The following is a 20,836-nucleotide window of genomic DNA, read 5'->3' as shown; positions in this document are numbered from 1 at the left end:
AGCCAGAGATCAGTTATAAAGATGAAAAGATCCAAGATTTGCCAAATCATCTTAGATCATTTAATTAAGTTACGAAGAATGGACTCCTGGCCTAGATCCCCGTGATTGCAAACAGACACAGCTGAAGCTGTTCAGGACTAGTTACACAGATTATATATACACCTCTCAAACACACACGTTGCTGAGTCTTGTTTAACTGTGTGTGACATGATGACGTGATTTTTTGCCTTGCCTTGCCTTGCGTGTTTTTGAACCTTGGTTTGCTTTGTTTTGTTTGTTTATTCCTGTCTGCTGCCTGCCTTTTTGACCATCTACCTGTTTATTTGACTACGACTCTGGATAGCCCGTATCTGTTTGCTCCTGTGTTTGACTGTTGCTTGCCTGACCATCCTGCTAATAAACCCTGCGTTTGGATCCGCAACTCCCTGTTGTCAGTGTCCCTTCCCTGTAACACAGTCTTTGTTTTTGTTTTACTCCATGTAGTTCTGAGAGCTGAGATGCATATTTTGATTTTTCAAATGTACTTCTCTTTAGTTTTGATTTATTTCTAATGTAAGTTTGATTACCACCTTGTGTTACATTTATACCCATACTGAAATCACCAGTTTACCTTAGATCTTATCATAGATTAACTTTATTATGTATTTATTTATAATGCTGCGTTCACACCAGACACGGAACTAGCAAATAAATTGAGTTATTCGTGCATAGACACATGAGTTTACAACATTTTGAGTTTACTCACTTCATTCGTGCATCAAATTCGATTCATTAGCACATGAAGCACATCATGGGCAGGGTTTCTGTCTGCCCAGTAACTCTAGTTTTGTTGCTAAATGGCTAATGGATTTTATTGAGAGAGTAGTTGTGTTTATGTGCTTTAGGAAGGATGAAAAACAGCTTAAATTTGTTCGGCGCTCTGTCTGAGTCTACTAAATCCTTTCAGAGGTGCACCCAGCTCTGTGAGTTCATCAACTCCTACAGAAACGTAACCTGGATGATGAAGGCTTTTAGTGGTGCTTCAGACTGAACCGAGCCCAGTTTGATGAACTGTTGTCTGGAGACAGCCAGAAGATTTCCCATCGGGACACCAACAACAGGCGGCATTTCATAATCACACCCCCACAAGAGCAAGTTTATGATTGGTTGATGCAGCGCGAACGTCTGCTGAAATTCAGATTCTTCAACGTAATCGTTTCACACGATACGCGCAAAATACTCAACTGGCGACGCTTCATTCGCACAACCTCATTTGCCCGAATCGGATGTCTATTCGCACCTTTGTATTGACTTAACATGTAAATCACTCGCGATTGATGCTTAATCCACGTCTGGCGTGAACGCAGCATTGTAGTTTAGTCCAAAGTATAACTTTACTTTGATTTTAAAGTAAATTCATTAATTTGTGGTCTATAACAACTTTGAGTGAATGTAATTTTTTCCCTCTTGGGCAGAATAAATCTTTTGATTAATATTAAATTAAATTTTTCAGTTTCAACCAAGTTAAAACTGTAATTTGAGGAAAATGTACACATTTAGCTCTAACAAATTAGTAATTTTTTTAATTTTAGGTTGGTCCAAAGCAAAACTAAACTTTGTTATAAGGGTAAAAAGATAAATCCAAAATACCTAAATGAACTAAAAAAATGTTTTACGAATGGACCGTGAGCTTAAAATCCTCTTTAGTTTTCTACTGAAGAAGGAAATTAACCTAGATCTTGGATGTCCTGAGGGAGAGTAATACATGATTATTGGGCAAATGACTCCTTTAAGGTGCAACTCTTTGGCAACTTATTGTAAAATGAGGAAGAGTTCATTTGACAACACACTCTCACATTAAAATCAGTGTGAAATCAAAATGTATGTTTATTTTGCTAGCCCACATTGTTAGTTTTAAGATGAACAATTCATCCGTGCAACTTAATCCACAAAAACGTTTTGGTAATGTTCAATAAAAGTCTTACATTTGCTTCTGGGTTTTGAGTGTTTCCTTCTCTGTTGATGTCAGTTTGACGGCTTCAGCCAGAATATTCTTAATCACGCCCCCTTACCATTAGTCAGCTTTTAACGAATGAGGCGCAGAAAGAAAGCCCCGCCTTCTTACTCAATATTCAGAAGGAAGTACATCAACATACTAAAATCAAAGTCTTAGCTACTTTCAGTTAACGTGGACTTTCAGTAACGTGTGACCAAAACTTGTGACACCAATGTCAATGAATACAAATGTTTTTCGACCACGCTAAACAATCAACCCAACAATGACCCCCTTGGCTCAGAGAAGCCTAACAGAAAGTTCCATAGGAACCCGAATAAAATAAAACAAAAATAAAAAACAAATCCAGGTGTTTTCAGAGCGCTCAGTTTATCAAAACGTTTAATTCTCTTTTTAATGTTGACTTTTTTCTCTTCACAGTGACGGCAGACTTCTTTAAACATATTTCAGAGCACAAGCCAGTCTGGTTAAATGGCAGACAACAACAACTGCTACAAAAAGATTGGTCGGTTACCTTTTTAAAGGCGGGGCTTTAACTATTTTGTCATTCCAAATGCATGACATCTGTATCAGAAGTGTTTTCAGACACAGACTGTTTCCGACACGTCAAGCTTATCTCTAGTGGCCAGAAGTTGCATTTTAAGACTGCCCATCCATCGTTTACCCACATTTGTCCTGGGAAAGCCTGCAGGGCCTTCACAACAAGTCAGCTTGCATCTTCTCTGGCAGCTGACTCACAGTCAACTCGCTGTAGGACGTCCCGACCAGCACACAGGCAGTCCTTTGAGTCGGGGTCTGTTGACAATGAGGGTCTGTCTCGGTGCAATGGAGACAAGCCCCATGGCTGTCTGCTAGGCCGTTGGAGAGACGCGTTGAGTTACTAGCATCCTTGTTGCAGCGTAAAGAGGTTTGCCGTTGAAGATCCTTGTCTCCAGGCACAGGGCTTCCCTTGCAGGGGCTGGAACATATCCGTCTGCGTATCTGAGCTGTGTCCCTGCTCAAAGACTTGCGAAAGTTGGGCTTGAATACCAGGTAGACCACAGGGTTGTAGATGGTGGAGGATTTGGCAAATATAGCCGCTAACGCAAAAGCCATTGGTGGGACATTTTCAGGTTCTCCAAACGCAGCCCACATTGCCACAACCGCATAAGGGCTCCAGGCAGTCAGAAAACCGATGCACACTGCCACCGAGAGCTGTAAGAGAACAGAAAATAGCTCTTGAGAACATTTTAATATGCTGCGGGGGATTTAAACAGCCCACATTGGAGTTTATCAACTCATGCTCATTATGGATATGTAGCCCTGTATACATTTCTGGAGAGAGCGAAATGCGTTCAAGGAGCTACGTTTTTTTTTATGTATTTGTTTTTTAGCGAATCCGCCAGAGCCTGCTGTGTACGCTTTTTCAGATGTCAAATTTCTCTCTCGAGTACCTTTTGGGCCTGCTCTTCTCATATAAATCCACCAGAGGCCACTGCTGACTGACTAAAGCCTAGTATATACTTGACGCGTTCACTAGTTCGCTTGAGTGTGCGCGGCGAATGTGACGTCATCAACATGTTTGCAGAGATTCGCTTTCTTTTTTAAATATTTCCCAAATGATGTTTAACAGAGCAAGGAAATTTTCACAGTATGTTTGATAATATTTTTTCTTCTGGAGAAAGTCTTATTTGTTTTATTTCGGCTGGAATAAAAGCAGTTTTTAATTTTTTAAAAGCCATTTAAGGTCAATATTATTAGCCCCTTTAAGCTCATTTTTTTCGATAGTCTACAGAACAAACCATCTTTATAAATAACTTGCCTAATTACCCTAACCTGACTAATTAACCTAATTAAGCCTTTAAATGTCACTTTAAGCTGTATAGAAGAGTCTTGAAAAATATCTAGTCAAATATTATTGTTATGAAGCGGACAGGAGACAGAGGTAAGGAAACGTTAGGGTGTTTATTAAATGACAACAAGGAGCACATGAAGGATAGCCAGGAGGATCAGGAATGATGTTGGGGTCTTTTCCTCCGTGGCTGGGTAACAGGAATACACGAGGATGGACAGCACACACCAGATACAGCTGACAGAGGATGACACAGACTTGGAAGGACTGGAAGACAGGACGATTCGGGAGGACCAGGAAGACTAGGAGGAATACAAAGAGAACAGGTAAGTAAATCGTTTGTTTTAGCTGAGGATGACTACGCTGAGTGGTCGCTCAGTTGTCCGCTTTCGTCGAGACGAGCCCGGACAATGAGCGACTGGAGTGCTGTGCTTTTATCTGGTGCTCGTGAATGTGATGCAGCTGTGTGCTCATTAGAAGTCAGGTGATGGTGATCTTCGTGAGTGGGGGTCGTGAGAGCCTGACCAATCCATGACAGTACCCCCCTCCCCAGGGCCCGCTCCTGAGGGCCGACACCTCCGACGCCGTGGTGGTCTCCCTCTGCCTCTAGGCGCTGGGAACTCAGGGTGGCTCTCATGAAACTCCACCATGAGACTAGGATCGAGAATATCAGCTCTGGGAACCCATGTCCTTTCTTCGGGGCCGTACCCTTCCCAGTCCACCAGGTACTCCAACTGGCCACCACGACGTCGGGAACGCAAGATCTCCTTCACTGCGTAGACGGCTCCTTCTTCTAGGAGCAGTGGAGGAGGGGGTTCCTCTTCGTGGTCAGGCTCTGTGGAGGGAAGAACAGGATCGTGATAGGGTTTCAGGAGTGATACGTGGAATGTAGGGTGAATACGGTAGTGAGAGGGTAATTGTAGTTTGTAGGTGACGGGGTTAACCTGTTCCACGATGGTGAAGGGACCAACAAATCGGGGACTTAACTTGCGAGAGGGCAGTCGCATGCGTATGTCCCGGGTGGATAGCCACACCTTTTGTCCGGGTGTGTATCTGGGTTCTTCAGACCTTCTCCTATCGGCGGTTACCTTGCTTCGACGGACTGCCCTCTGCAGATGTTGATGAGCCTCGTCCCAGACTCTCTCGCTCTCCCGGAACCAGTGATCCACTGCGGGGACATCAGATGGTTCGCCATCCCAGGGAAAGAGCGGTGGTTGGAAGCCCAGGACGCACTGGAATGGCGTGAGTCCGGTGGAGGGTTGCCGCAGTGAATTTTGGGCATATTCTGCCCAGCCCAAATACTGGCTCCAGGAGTTCTGGTGACCACTGCAGAAGGTCCTCAGGAACCGTCCCACCTCCTGAATCTTCCTCTCTGTCTGCCCGTTGGTTTGGGGATGATATCCAGAAGAGAGGCTGACGGCCACACCTAGGAGCTTGAAGAAGGCTTTCCATAGACGTGAGATGAACTGTGGACCTCTGTCCGACACAATATCTTCTGGAATACCAAATGACCTGAAGACTTGATTAAAGATATTGTCGGCAGTTTCAAAGGCTGTGGGAAGACCTTTCAGAGGGATTAGTTTGACAAACTTTGAGAATCTATCTACTATGACTAGAATACAGGTATTACCTTCTGACGAAGGGAGGTCAGTGATAAAGTCCACTCCTAGGTGTGACCAGGGACGGTTCGGAATCGGCAAGGGATGGAGCTTTCCAGCGGGTAGATGACGTGGGCTCTTGGATTGGGCACAGTCCTTACAGCCCTGAACATATTGCCTCACATCCCTTGCCATGTTTGGCCACCAGAATCGTTGGGATACTAGCGAGAGAGTATTGTTGATCCCTGGATGTCCAGTGCCTAGCGAGGTATGTAAGGAGTGGATCAGATCTACCCGGTGTTCAGGTGGTATGAACTGCCGATGAGGAGGGCATCCCGGCGGAGCAGGGGCTTCCGGAGTGGCAACGACTGGAGGAGCGTTCCAGGTGATCGGACAAATGGAGATGTGTTCGGGAAGAATCTTCGTTGGGAGTTCTTCATGATCGTGATGCTCGTGTAAACGAGAGAGAGCGTCTGCTCTTAGATTCTTGGGTCCTGGACGATAGGAAATGGAGAAATCAAAACGTGAGAAGAAAAGTGACCATCTGGCTTGACGTGGACATAGTCTCTTGGCCTCTTTGATGTATTGGAGGTTTTTGTGATCTGTGATCACCTGGAACGGATGTTTGGCTCCCTCCAACCAGTGACGCCACTCCTCCAAGGCTAGCTTGATTGCTAGAAGCTCCCTGTCTCCTATGCTGTAATTCTGCTCCGCCGGGCTCAACTTCCGAGAGAAATAGGCACAGGGATGCAGTCGGGGCGGTGTATCATGATGTTGAGATAATACTGCCCCGACGCCGGTGGTGGATGCGTCCACTTCCACCACGAAAGGAAGATTTGGGTCAGGATGAGTCAGGAGTGGGGCCCTTGTGAACTCCTTCTTAAGAAGGCGGAAGGCTGCGGCTGCTTCTTTGGTCCACTCCAGTCCTTTGGGTTTACCCTTGAGGAGATTAGTGAGAGGTGATGTAATCCTGCTGTAGTCCTTGATAAACCGTCTATAAAAGTTAGCAAACCCAAGAAACCTCTGGAGCTCCTTAATGGAAGTGGGTTCTGACCAGGATAGAACAGCCTCAATTTTCTTCCCATCCATACGTATACCGGTTTGGTCAATGATGTATCCCAAGAAATGAATCGACTTCTGGTGGAATGAGCATTTCTCCGCTTTGAGGTAGAGGTGATGTTCTCTCAATGTGTGTAGGACCTCCGCAACGTGTTGGCGATGTTCGGCCTCACTCCGGGAGTAAATGAGGATGTCATCTATGTACACTATTACACAGTGGTGAAGAAACTCCCGGAGGACTTCATGAATGAAGTTTTGGAATACGGAGGGGGCGTTGACCAGACCGTAAGGCATGACCTCATATTCATAGTGGCCAGTAGGGGTCACGAATGCTGTCTTCCATTGGTCCCCCTCACGTATTCTTATCAGATTATACGCGCTGCGGAGGTCCAATTTAGTGAAGACTTTAGCTTCTCGGAGCTGTTCCAAAGCGGCTGGTACCAGAGGAAGGGGATATCGGTATTTTACTGTACCGTTATTTAGGACCCTGTAGTCGATGCATGGACGCAGCCCTCCGTCCTTCTTGGCCACAAAGAAGAAGCTTGAGGCGGCTGGTGATTTTGAGTGACGTATGTACCCCTGACTCAGAGCCTCCCTTATGTAATCTTCCATTGCCTGATTCTCTGGAAGCGAGAGCGGGTAGATCCTACCTCTTGGCAACTGGGCATCTGGAACTAGGTCGATCGCGCAGTCCCATGGCCGATGCGGCGGTAGCTGGGAAGCTCTCTTGGGGCAGAAGACATCATGAAAGGAGCTGTACTCCTTAGGAATGTGGATAGACTGCTTCTCAGGAGGGCTCTCGACCGATGTTGCAAACAAAGAAATGGGGTTCCGACCTTGAAGAGGGAGATTTGGAAAACAGGCAGGTGTACATCCAGATCCCCATTTCTTTATCTCTCCTGTGCCCCAAGAGATGATGGGATCGTGCTTCACCAGCCACGGGCGCCCTAGAATGATGTCCATATTTGCACCCTCCAGAACCAGAAATTGAATCCTCTCTTGATGTAACAACCCCACTTGAAGAAGGATGTCTTCGCATTGTCGATGGATACGGGTCGAAGATCGAGTGCACTGGGTTATCGGTTGTATCTGGTATATATGCGAGGACGCCTCAGTACGGAGGTGGAGTTGACGACAGAGGGATTGGGAGATGAAGTTCCCTGCTGACCCGGAGTCGATGAGGGCTGTGACAAGGAGAGAAATAGAGGCAGTAGTTATTTGTACGGTGGTAGTAAGTGGTTTACATTGTTCAATATTCGTACTGAATACACTCACTGAAGTCCGAATGGGACGAAGGGGACACTCCATACGGGTGTGTCCACTGACACCGCAGTATAGACACAGACCCCGGGTCAGCCTCCTCTGTCGTTCCGCTGATGTCAGTCTTCCAGACTCTATTATCATGGGTTCTGGTTCTGGAGAGGCTGTTGACTCAGGCGATTGGAGGAGTGCAGACGAGGGGGTGATGGTGTCCTGTTGATAGGAACGGAGACGATCGGAACATCGGAGAGAATGTTGGATGAATCTCTCCAGACCCATTGTATCATCTAATGTGGCCAGTTGGATTCGGAGAGTGGGTTCCAAGCCGAGCCGGTACGTGGTCAACAACGATCTCTCATTCCATCCACTTGCAGCTGCTAGAGTGCGAAACCGGAGAGCATATTCCTGTGTAGATAGAGTACCTTGCTTTAGATGATACAGCTGCTCTCCAGCGGCTACTTCCCCATCAGAACGTCCAAACACCTCTTTGAAATACTCCGTGAAGGTAGTGATGGAATTCATGACCGGCCCGGCTTGGTTCCAGATCGTCTCAGCCCATTTAAGTGCAGGTCCAGAGAGTAGAGATACGATGTAGGCGATCTTCGACTTATCTGTGGGATATAGAGAAGGTTGCATTTCGAATATGAGGGAACATTGTAACAGAAAACCATTGCACTCCCCCGCTCCGCCTGAGTAGGGCGCTGGTCGGGCCATGGGACTGGAAGGAAGGGCCGAAGAAGAAACTGTGGAGGCGGAAGTGCTCGGTGCTGGTGGTGCGTTGGAAAGTGGAGCTGGTGGCTGTAGAATCCGCTTCAACTGGTCCACCAGCTCTTGAAGGTGATCGGGGGTGCTCATGTTGTCGTCGTTATGGGTCCGGGCTTCTGTTATGAAGCGGACAGGAGACAGAGGTAAGGAAACGTTAGGGTGTTTATTAAATGACAACAAGGAGCACATGAAGGATAGCCAGGAGGATCAGGAATGATGTTGGGGTCTTTTCCTCCGTGGCTGGGTAACAGGAATACACGAGGATGGACAGCACACACCAGATACAGCTGACAGAGGATGACACAGACTTGGAAGGACTGGAAGACAGGACGATTCGGGAGGACCAGGAAGACTAGGAGGAATACAAAGAGAACAGGTAAGTAAATCGTTTGTTTTAGCTGAGGATGACTACGCTGAGTGGTCGCTCAGTTGTCCGCTTTCGTCGAGACGAGCCCGGACAATGAGCGACTGGAGTGCTGTGCTTTTATCTGGTGCTCGTGAATGTGATGCAGCTGTGTGCTCATTAGAAGTCAGGTGATGGTGATCTTCGTGAGTGGGGGTCGTGAGAGCCTGACCAATCCATGACAATTATTTACTCTCATCATGGCAAAGATAAAATAAATCAGCTATTAGAAATGAGTTATTAAAACTATTATGTTTAGAAATGTGCTGAAAAAATCTTCTCCCTGTTAAAGAGAAATTGGGGAAAAAAATAAACAGTGGGTCTGTTTAATAATTCTGACTTCAACTGTAAATATTACAATTTTGAATTTAAAACAATTTAATAGTTACAAAACTATAATTAAGAACCAAATTATTTCTTTGATAACTGGAAAGGAATATTTGAACCTATATTTACAATATTCTGATGCCCTGTTTTTCTAGGCTTTATTGGTGATAATGGTCAGGAATGTTGGACCACAATTGACTTTTTAGCATAAGTAAAGGGCATAACTAGCCAGACAGTATTGTGTGAATTGTGGAGCGGGCTAAATCTAAAATAAAAACATCACTATATTTTAGTAAATGTACTTTTTTTGCTTTTATTCTTGCCATGATAAAAAATATATTTGTAGAGCAACCCATGTTCTGTTGTCAATAATATTTTAATAAACTGTCCGAGATATGAACAAAAGCAAGTGATGCATCAACATTTGATTTAAAATATCTTGAATGGTTATAAAAATCCTTATAATCATTAAAATAATTTATAAAAATAATAAAAATATTTCCCAGTGATGGGTTGCAGCTGGAAGGGCATCCGCTGCGTAAAACATATGCTGGATAAGTTGGCGGTTCTTTCTGCTGTGGCAACCCCTAATTAAAGGGATAAAGGGACTAAGCTGAAAAGAAAATGAATAAATGAATGAATAATAAAAATAAATTTGTTTTAAAATCTTCTATAAAATAATATTAATTTAATGACGTAGATCCGGAAACATCATACTTCTTTGTTCAACTGTTTTATTTTACGGTCAGTTTCTTTTAACCATCCCCTGTAGTTTTAAAGAATATCACAACGGCGAATGCGTCAAGTATAAAAGCCTCGTCCGTTTCGTGAGGTGCGCGCAAGGTCAGCGAGAGGGGTCTGGATGCACACCTGGTGCAGTGCAATCTGAGCTGCATCCAATGCTTTTTAATGCGCTCACCTATCTCAGCTTGCATCATAAAGGCTGCATCCAGATGCTATTGAAGTCAGCGGAGGTCCGCGACGTGGCGCTAAGTGAAAGTATAAATCAGGCTCGACCCCTTTCCCTAAACCCAGCCGATAGTGTTTTCAAAAGCACCGGTTAATCCGCACACCCGCTTCTCTAAACCCAACTGACAGTGTTTTTAAAAGCAATCCAGAAAAAGAAAAGGCCTCGCAGCAGCCTGATTTTGACCTCTTTTTCAGATCTTACCACGTTATCACCCTGTTATTTACTTGTTTATTTTATTTGTTGGCTTTTGTTTTTTTTTACCTGCTTTCTCGAACCGTTCTTTGCTGGACTTGAATCTCGTCGTCATGGTCAACTTCTCTTTTTGTCTCAAGTCCGCCAACATACGTGGCAAGCCACTGGGCAAACTGGTAACAGCGAAAAATCCATCCACACGGAGGTAAGCAGTCAACTGGTGGCGCAAATGTATGGCGGATTGGTAAGTGAAGAGCAGACGTGGAGCGATCGGTCAGTAATGAGCGGATTGGAAGTTGGAGGATGTAGGAGGGGGGTTCAGGAAAAATTCAGGGTGGCAGGCCAAATTGACCTGGTGCTCCCTAGGGCCAGTCCACCCCTGTACTGTATGTTGTAGCATTTATTAACAAAGTATTGTGAATACTATAATAAATATGGTACAATATGGTTAAAAACACTATTTACTATTAGTACTGTAGTATTCCTTATAGTATTTATTGTTCAATATAGTCATACCTGCCAACACTCAAGTTTTTCCTGGGAGTCTCCTGTATTTCAGACCCATCTCCTGCTTTGTTATTTCTGCTGAAAAACTCACATAATTTCACCACCCCAACCCCCCAGCAGCTTTTTGTTACAGTCTGTACCTCCCCCGGGTCGTATGGTATAGTATCCGATCATAGCGGCTGCCCGAAATCCGGTCCATAGTACAGTTACTAACACCACAGTACAGTTACCAACCTGGTTCTCAACTGAGCTATTCAGACAAACACACTCCGCCACCCCAACACTAACCCGCCCTCACATACCACCCCACTCTTTTCAATGAGCCTGCATGTCATTACACTCAGATCCCTTAAAACCAAGTGTGATGATTTACCTTCACAATGAGGATGTGTGCATTTGTAGTCTTGGTCTGTGGTGACACATGTTGCTGTACTGCCTGCCGGGACCCTCGGACTGTGATCAGGATCAGGATGTAGGAGAGGAGGATGATTCCAAGTGGCAGGGCATAGCAGAGGAGAAACAGACAGATAATGTAGGACATGGACAGAGCATCCTGGCCTGGTGCGTACCTGAAAGAAAAACAAAAGGCACAACATTTGAGCTCTTGATGAAGAGTTGCTAGGCCCGTACTGTTAATTGCCTCTGGCTGAAATTACTAATCACTATCATAGCTGCAAGATTTATAAAACAAGACTGAAATCCTTTGGTGATTCTTCTTTTTGTTAGATACCTTACTAGAGAAAAGAAAACAGCTGCAAAAGATTCTTTTTAGCCAAACATTTAACATGATAAAGCAGCACTTCATGTGACAAGCTGTTTTGAGGACTCTTGTGTATCTTTTAAGGTGAGCAGATCATCTGAAACCATAATCCAGAGGCTGAAGGAAGGAATCCATTGTCTGTCTTGTCATGCTGTGTTACAAAAATGGCCAACGAATTGATTTCCACAGTCCAGGCCTAAAATAAAAAGCCTCTGTGTTTTGGAACTAAAGCCGCTTTTCCACTATCATGGCCAAACCATTCTAAGGACAGTGCGGTATGGTTCCAGTTGTGTTTCCACGTAATCCTGAAACAACGCAGTGCGATTACAAACCATTCTCCTACCTGAATTCTAGATTTGACTTATTTTTATTCAATGAAGTAAATATCAGAAACAAGGAGTGCCTTACTTACTCACTCCCTGTTAATCAGGGTACCACAGCATAATGAACCACCAATTAATCTTCCAGCTGCAAACATGCAGAGTAAATATCCACCACAACACCACCTCAATACCACTTGCTACTAGGGTTGCACGGTTTACCGGTACTATGGAGGTATCGCGATACTATGGCTCCAAAATACTGGCGGTGCCACTGTAGTTTGCAAATGGTTGTATCATCATTAATAGTTTATATAATAAATAATGTTGCATGTGGAAAAGTATCTAAAATGCTCACACGTTTGTGGAACAATAGACCATTTTATATTAATACAAAACTGTGGAGAATTTGCACCTTTTATGGTAGCATATTGCAGTGTTTCCCAACCCTGTTCCTGAAGGCACACCAACAGTACACATTTTCAACCTCTCCCTAATCAAACAAACCTGAATCAACTTATCATAACATCAGAAGAGACTCCAACACCTGAAGTTAATGGGTCAGAAAAGGGAGACATCCAAAATATGTACTGTTGGTGTGCCTCCAGGAACAGGGTTGGGAAACACTGGCCTATTGCACATTTTCTAACACTTCAGTTCGAACGCACATCTGAATCGGTTCATTTGTGTTCCTGTCAATTTGATTTATTAGCTAAAACAACAGTGACTGTCTCTTTAAAAGAACAACTCACAAAGTTAAAATTTTGAATTACTTTGGATTGTTATACCTGATAAGACTGAAAGAAAACAATAGATGAAAACCCCAAAATAGGGAAACATTGAAATAATTTTTGACCACTTCCTATAGCCTAATTTTGTTGAAATAAATGCTCTTTTGTATGAAATTTCATTTGGTATAATTTGCTTCTTTATTTTAATGTATTTCTGTTGGTCAGTTATCTACAAATAAACAAAAAGAATTAATAAATTTTAGGTGAAGTGAGGTGCAAATAATACTTTTTGGCCTTTATTGGATTTATGAATTAAATTCAAGTAGGCCTATTATAACATAAAATTGTGTATTTCTGACAATTTTCCTTATAATTTGAGTTATGAATTACAGTATCGCAATATTACTTGGTATCGTGATACTTTAGCTGGTATAGAAATGTAAGATTAGATAATGGTATCGCGACAACCCTACTTGCTACCACTTAAAATCCACCTCAATACCCCTTGATTACCTTGAGCAAGGCACCAAACCCCCAATTGCTCCCGGGTGTGTGTTCTTGGGTGTAAGTCACGTTGAATAAAAGCCACTACAAGTCTGCTGCAATGCCAAATCAGAAAAAGTCAGGACAATGTGGAAAACACACACACAAAAAAAGTAGTGATTTCCAAATTTACTTTGACTTGTATTTCATTGCAGACAATACAACAAACAGTATTTAATGTGTTCCTCGTGATTTTCATTGTGTTATTTTTTTCAACATAAACGCATATTCCATTTTTGGTTCTAGCAACTTTAAAAAAAAGTTAAGACAGTAAAGCATTTACCACTTTGTAATGTTGCCATTCCTTTTCACAACACTTAAAAGACGTTTAGGGACTGAAGACATCAAGTGATGAAGTGTTTCAATTTGTCCCATTCTTCCTGCAAACAAGGTTTAAGGTGAGCAACAGTACTGGGTCTTCGTTGTTGCATTTTGCGCTTCAAAATGGTCTGGAGACAGGTCGGGACTGCAGGCAGGCCAGTCAAGTATCTGTATCCTCTTCCTCCACAGCCAGCACTTTGTAATGTGTGCAGAAGGTGGTTTTGCATTGTCTTGTTAAAATGCATTGGCGACCCTGAAAGAGGACAGCATATTGTGCTCCAAAATCTCCATGTGCTTTTCAGCATTAATGGTGCCATCACAGAAGTGCAAGTTATCTTCGCCAATGGCCCTTGTTCATGACAGATCCTGGCTTTTGGACTTGTTGCATGATCAGTCTGAATGATCTTTTCTTCTTTGGTTCAGAGCACATGGCGTTCAGTTCTCCCAAAAAAAAAATACCCGAAATACTGATTCATCTGACCACAGTACACGTTTCCATTGTGTGATGGTCCATACCAGATGCCTCCGAGTACAGAGAAGTCAACGGCGCTTCTGGACACTGTTAACATAGGGCTTCCTTTTGGCACAGTACAGTTTTAAGTGGCATTTGTGGATGTAACTACGTTTTGTGGTATTTGACAAAGGTTTTTGTCAAAGTAGTCCTGAACCCATGTGGTGATATCGCTTATAGATGGAGGATTCTTGATGCAGTGCCGTCTGAGGGATCAGAGATCACGATAGTTCAGCTTAGGCTTTCTCCTTTCTCCTTTACGCACTGAAATTCCTCCAGATTCCTTGAAACTTTTAATGATGTTTTGCACTGTTAAAGGTGAAATATCCAAATGTCATCCTATCTTTCTTTAAGGAACATTGTTTTTAAACATTTAAATCATTTTCTCATGTATTTGTTGGCAAACTGGCGATCCTCAGCCCATCTTTGCTCCTAAAGGACTAGACCTTTCTTGGATGCTGCTTTTATACCAAATCATAATTACAATCACCTGTTGACATCACCTGTTTCCCATCACATCATTGTTTAACCAATTTACCCGATTACTGCCCTAAACTGCTCCTGTCCCAATGTTTTTTGGAATGTGTTGCAGGTCTGAATGACAGGAAAGGATGTATATTTACAAATAAAATAAAGTAGACCTGACAAAACATGAAATATTTTGTATTCATATCATCTGCAATGAAATACAAGTCAAAGTAAATCTGGAAATCTTTCTTTTTTATTTGCGTTTTCCATACTATCCCAACCTTTTCTGATTTGGGGTTGTACATGTACAATCTAATGTACGTTTGCTGAACGTGGGTTACTGAGCGTGTCACAAACTCCAGATGAGTCTTGCATGTGCATGTGTGTTCAGTGAGTCTAGATCAGCTGAACAAATTCCAAATGGATCTGTTTAATTTAGGGGAGTTGTAAAATGGGGGAGTTTCAAAAAAGTGGAGTGTTCCCTTAAGGGGTTGTTTTTTAAATTGTATATATCCATCACTCGTTTCTCATGCAATGTTTCTAAATGCGCATTAACACAGGTTGATGGAAACCTAGTTTGTTTTTGCCACCCAGATGTATTCGGTGTCACTCAGCCACCTGACCGTATCACAGAATTATTGAAGACAAATAAGACGCTGTCTAATTCTCCTGTCTGCACTATCCTATAAACAAATGGAGAAAGATATAAAAATGCATTTATAAATAATGTAATCATTTCGAATAAAAGTGAAGCCATGTGAGTTCAATAGAACCTCCAATGCACTAGATTACTTTAAGAAGCATATCATGTTTTGATGCTAAAATACTTTGTTCAATCCTTATTCAATTTGCAACTATAAATAAGTCATTTGTTTCCAAAGAGTGACGGTGCAATGCAGCTTCTTGACACAAAACTGTCACTGGGATCACATTAACAATTTTCCAATGGCAGATGAAAAAACAGGCAAAACAAATCTAGCATCCAATAGAGCTAGATATAGGAATCGCAACAACTAGCCCAGGCAATCATACAGACTACCCTGCTTTGTGGCAGCAGGTGGCGATGCTGCTAATGGCATATAAATTGCAAGCATCACCTTTAGGCGGATTATTTTTTTTGGTGTGTGGGGGTAGGGATATTGGTGTGACTGACTTTCTAAGAATCCTTTAGTATTTCCATTTACATTGTATCAGGTACTTACCAGTCTATGCAGCATGCTGTCCCATAGGGTTCAGGGCCATAGTGGCCCCAGTTTGCCAAGGGACCCACAGCAAACACCATGGCATAACACCAAACCCCTACTATCATCAGACAGGCATGAGAGTAGGAGAATTTGTTACCTAAGAAAAGAGAACAAACACAGTTATTTGGCAAAACAATGTTTTTAATCATATAAAAAGAGGCCAATTTTTTAAAAATGTATTGGCTAAAATACATTTACTAAATATATATTTACTTAAATAGATTTTCTACAAATTACAAATTTCTACAAACTAACAAAAAAGAAAAACATTATATAAATGATCAATATATAAAAAACAAATAAATTATATACAGCTGAAGTCAGAATTATTAGCCCCCCTGAATTATTAGCCCCCTTGTTTAGTAATTTTTATATATTATATATGTCACGACCATCAGCGATCATAACTCCCAGATGGCTGGATCTCACACACAAACACACATGGACTACAATTCCTCCATTAATGGACTACATATTCAGTCATGGCACACACATACTCACACCTGCTCCAAGTCTCTTCTGATTACACTCGCACCACCTGAGCATTGTCAAAGACTGATTACAGACACTACTTAAACAGCACACGCTCTCATTTCCATTGCCGAGTCTTGTTTTCTGTAAAGTGACATTACAACGTTAATTAGTCTTGTTCCTCCGTGTTTCTGATCTTTGCCTGGTTTCCCTTTCTCCTTGTCTGCCGCCTGTCTACCGACCTCTAGCCTGTGTTTGACTACGATTCTGGACTGCCTTTATACATCTGTTTGCACGTGTTGACCATTGCCTCCCTGACTTTGAATAAACCTGCACGTGCATCCTAAACCTCAGTTGTCTGTGTCACTCCCCGAGTTACAATATATAATAGTTCTGTCTGGTTCTTGAATCTGATTGGCTGCTAGCAGTGCAATATTTTGCAATAACAGCACTTGTACAGCCTCTTCACCCTTGTGTATTACTCCACCCACATACACTGACAGCAGATCAATAAACTCACTACGGTTTGACAAATATTGCAGCTGTTGGACAACATAATGTACTTTTGAGGCTCTTTTATGCGAGAATGTAGTTGTTTAGATTGTTTATTTATAAGGGTAGTGCCTATTTTAAATATTTATCATTTCAGAGATCGGCGGCCATCAGCCTGTCATACTGAGCAGAGCAAAGACAGTTGCGCCACAAGATGGATGACAGAGACCGCCATAAGTCCTTTTTTTTTTGTATTTCAAACTCCAGCTGATCAAATCATTATAAAACAGGTAAGTGACACTCTGAATCAATCTCTCTCTTTTGTATGTTGTAGTGCTGTATTTATACAACAGTAATCAGTTAGTGTTTGCTTTGCTTTGGCTTTCTTGGGGTCAATTATTGTGATCTCCCGATTGCAACAGAGAAATACTGGGAAACCTCTGATGGAATTCCATGTCGTTCGACCTTAAAATCTTAAAATGTCAGCAAAATCAGCTGTTTTGTCATTATTTTAGACATTACGCTAGAGAATCATTCAAATACTAGCTCTAAAGTGACGTTGGGGAAGTAGCAACGCTTTCTGCTGTTCTTATGGTCAGCTGCAGATGTGAATGAATGGCGGAAGAAAGTAGTTCCCCTGGGTTCCTCCAACAGTTCACACAATATAAGTAATTTGACCATACCAAATTGGCACTATAGATGAGCTCTTAATAAGCAGTATAGCTATATATAACTATCCCTATAATCTGTGATGAGCAGATTAACAAGTCGGGGGAGTTCTTTGAGATCCTGGGAACTGTATGCCATACAAGCTTTATTATCAATCATAAGCTAAGTGTGAACTCTTGAACTCAGAACACAAAGTGCATACGGTGTGATCGGCCCCTTAAAGAACCACATCTTATCTGCCCTCTAATTTATGACATTACCTGCATCCCAAAGGCGTTTTCTCCTCTTCCACCTACGTTCTCTATCTGTTTCCCTGCTGTCCACCTTGCCATCTTAATCTCTGCTCTCAAGCTCACCCACACACACTGATAAACTGCCCCATCTGAATTATCTCCTCTCCCCCACACACCCCTTCATCTTTTCAATAGTCAATCAAAAGTCGAAACCCGTACGGCCTGACAAAAACTCTAATGAGCCCAACTGCTCCCGTCAATACGTGAGAGTATGAAAGCCAAACAAACAGCAGGCATCAGTGAAATATCATATAAACACACAGAAAGGAATAAGATAATGAATTTTGGCTTTGGGTTGCATCGCAGCGGCACAGAGGAAACGCGTGCACATGAATCTAATTCTCAATTAAGATATGTAGGAAGGTCAGAGAGAAAGAGAAATGCATTCTGGAGAGAATGGTGTGCACATTTTGCACCAGACACCTTCTTATAATCACATATAAAAAAATGCATTTCTGCGTGTGCCTCACACATGTGAGTGGGCCTGACAAACCACCTGTAGAAACATTCTCTTTCCATATGCAACATATATTATATACTTCATCTTGCTGTTTAGAAATAATAACTTTAACTGTTAAAAGCTATTGGTTACTAGTTAATTAAAGTTATGGTTACAAATAACCTCAACTTTTTTGTTAGGCAATAATGTGAAACTTTTGTAAAGCTGCTTTGAAACACTAATTATGGTGAAAAGTGCTATACAAATAAACCTGAATTGAATTTAATTGTTTTTAAATGTTTTCGTCAACCTTAATAACTCCTTTGCACAAAATCTTGTGTAAAAGTACTTGAATAGTCTGCACAAAACCACTTTCTGCATACATTTCAACAACCCAGGCTCATTCTGATAACGTACTTCTATACATATCTGGAAAAAGCAAGATACGGTCCAGGAGCTATGTTTTTTGCAGTTTTTGTTTCTGCGAATCCACCAGAGGTCGCTGTGTATGCCTTTTCAGATCTGAAATGTCATTTGTTGACTGACTGATTTACTGAGTAAGCAACTGAATGATACCCCCACCCACCCTCTTCCCTAAACCCAACCAATAGGGTTTTAAAAAGCACAGATTGACCCGCCCACCCACTTCCCTAAACCAACCGCAGTGTTTAGAAAAACAAAATCAAGAAAAGCCCTCGCCTAATTTTTACCACGTTTTCAGATTTTACCACATTCTCACGCTGTTATTTACTTTTTAATGAAATTTTTTGGCTTTTGTTTTTGCCTTACCTGCTTTCTGGAACCGTTTTTCAACAGACTCAAACCCCGTCATTGTGGTCAACTCCTCTCTGCGTCTCAAGTCCGTTGACGTACATGGCGAGCTACTGGACAAACTGGTGACAGCGAAAATGCCGTCCATACGGAGCGGTCAGCGGGTAAGCGAGAAAAGGAACAGCGACATTCTGCCTCGTAGCGTTCATTTTAAAGGCGAAATGCAGACATACGTAGCTCTGACTGCATAATTCATGATCTCCAGATATGTATATAGGGCTACGTTTTCAGAATGAGCTTATGGTGCATTTCAAAGTCCTGGCTGCAGAGAAAGTTATTTGAATGGCCTGTCTGTAGTCCAGACCTGTCACCAATAGAGAATGTGTGGCGGATTTTGAAACACAAAAAGCGACAACGAAGACACCGTACTGTTTATCACCTTAAGACTTATTTGCAGGAAGGATGGGACAAAATTACACTTGAAACACTTCATCACTTGGTGTCTTCTGTCCCAAAATGTCTTTTAAGTGTTATGAAAAGGAATGGCAACATTACAAAGTGGTAAATGCTTTACTGATCCAACTTTTTTTTGAAAAGTGTTGCCAGAACTATGTGTTTAATATGTGTTTATTTTGAAAAAACAAACAAACAAACAATAAAAATGATTAGGAAGAACAACATAATGTTTGTTGTATTGTCTGCAATGAAATACAAGTCGAAATAAATAAAAAAAAATCACTAATTTCTTTTTTATTTGCATTTTCCATACTGCATAGTTTGCATAGTTCCAACTTTTTCTGATATGGGATTGTATGTAAAAGTACTAGTATAGTCCGTCTTAAGTTATGTATAGTTAAGTACGTATAGTTTAGGAAGAGTTAGTAGTTACATTGCAGCTCGGTTTAAAAATAAGCACTTTTGTCCAGTGTTATGTTCTTATTTACGACTATGTGTATTTATGTAGCACCGTGGTCCTGCAAGACACGACATTTCGTTCCACTGTATGTCCACAAATGAAGCTGAATGATTAATAAAGCTCATCTTGACTTGAATGGTGTCAAAGGAAGATTACCGTAGTTTGGGAAGCAGACTTTGAGGCAGCAGACGGACGACAGAGCCGTGAGGTTTGTCAGGCTGGATAATCCGAAGAGGACGCCGCATACAGCATAGCATAAGCACGTCAGCTCTCCAAACAACCACCTGCGAAAACCAGACAGAGACAGAGAGAGACAAATCTGCATTTACATTTAAATATCAGATTCATGCATTTGCCAAAAAAAAAAAAAAAAAATGTTGGTATCAGTTTATTTTGTTGGTTCCTTTAAATGGCCCATAGTTTACCTCTTTTTTATGATTTAATATTAATATTATGGTTGTTCTGAGTGTGCCAGTTTAGGTTCAGTTTAAAACACAATTCAGATTTTTTTATTATAATGTGTTAAAAAGTGTCATGTTGGGGGCGTGTCCACAGTTCGCTGATTTATGGGTGTGTTGCTTCACATGTAAATTAGTTTCGGCTTCCCGCCCAACATAACAAGGAGGCGGAGCCATGAGCTCACCCGCTCTGCGTTTGCAACAGAGTCAGACAGGCAGACTGAGAGAAGGAGCTGGAGTGAGAGGATCAGCAATCAGTCGTACATATACGACTCGGACACAGACCAAGCAGAGAGTACAAAATCATTTGTGTCTTTGTACAGTTTACAGCCAACTGTGTGCTAGTTTCAAGTACCGAGCTTGTACACAGAAACTAATAACCACGCACGCTGAATTAACTTTGACTGAGGCACCGGATGCGTCGCTCGAAGCCGCGACACGGCACACCAGACACTCTCTGTGGCGCGGCAGAAACATGAAGTGTCCCAAATCGTTGCGCCACATATTTTAGAATTCGTTGTGTG

The 20,836-nt window shown here is 42.2% G+C and overlaps 1 protein-coding gene across 2 annotated transcripts in view; it reads right to left on the bottom strand.

Annotated features, from left to right (window-relative positions):
• Positions 1–1,670: 1,670 nt before the first annotated feature.
• opn7d (opsin 7, group member d) overlaps positions 1,671–20,836 on the bottom strand; it is a 114,342-nt gene continuing 95,176 nt past the window's right edge. For both annotated transcript variants that reach the window (XM_056463060.1, XM_056463061.1), the window contains 4 exons: positions 20,011–20,138; positions 15,762–15,900; positions 11,279–11,474; positions 1,671–3,187 (listed from right to left, as the gene is read on the bottom strand). In XM_056463060.1, the coding sequence (XP_056319035.1) occupies positions 2,690–3,187; positions 11,279–11,474; positions 15,762–15,900; positions 20,011–20,138 (961 nt within the window). In that variant the 3' untranslated portion in view covers positions 1,671–2,689. The remainder of the gene's footprint in view (positions 3,188–11,278; positions 11,475–15,761; positions 15,901–20,010; positions 20,139–20,836) is intronic.

This window comes from Danio aesculapii, chromosome 8, assembly GCF_903798145.1.
Source record: "Danio aesculapii chromosome 8, fDanAes4.1, whole genome shotgun sequence".
Lineage (NCBI taxonomy): Eukaryota > Metazoa > Chordata > Actinopteri > Cypriniformes > Danionidae > Danio > Danio aesculapii.
This window is presented reverse-complemented; position numbering and strand designations above follow the sequence as displayed.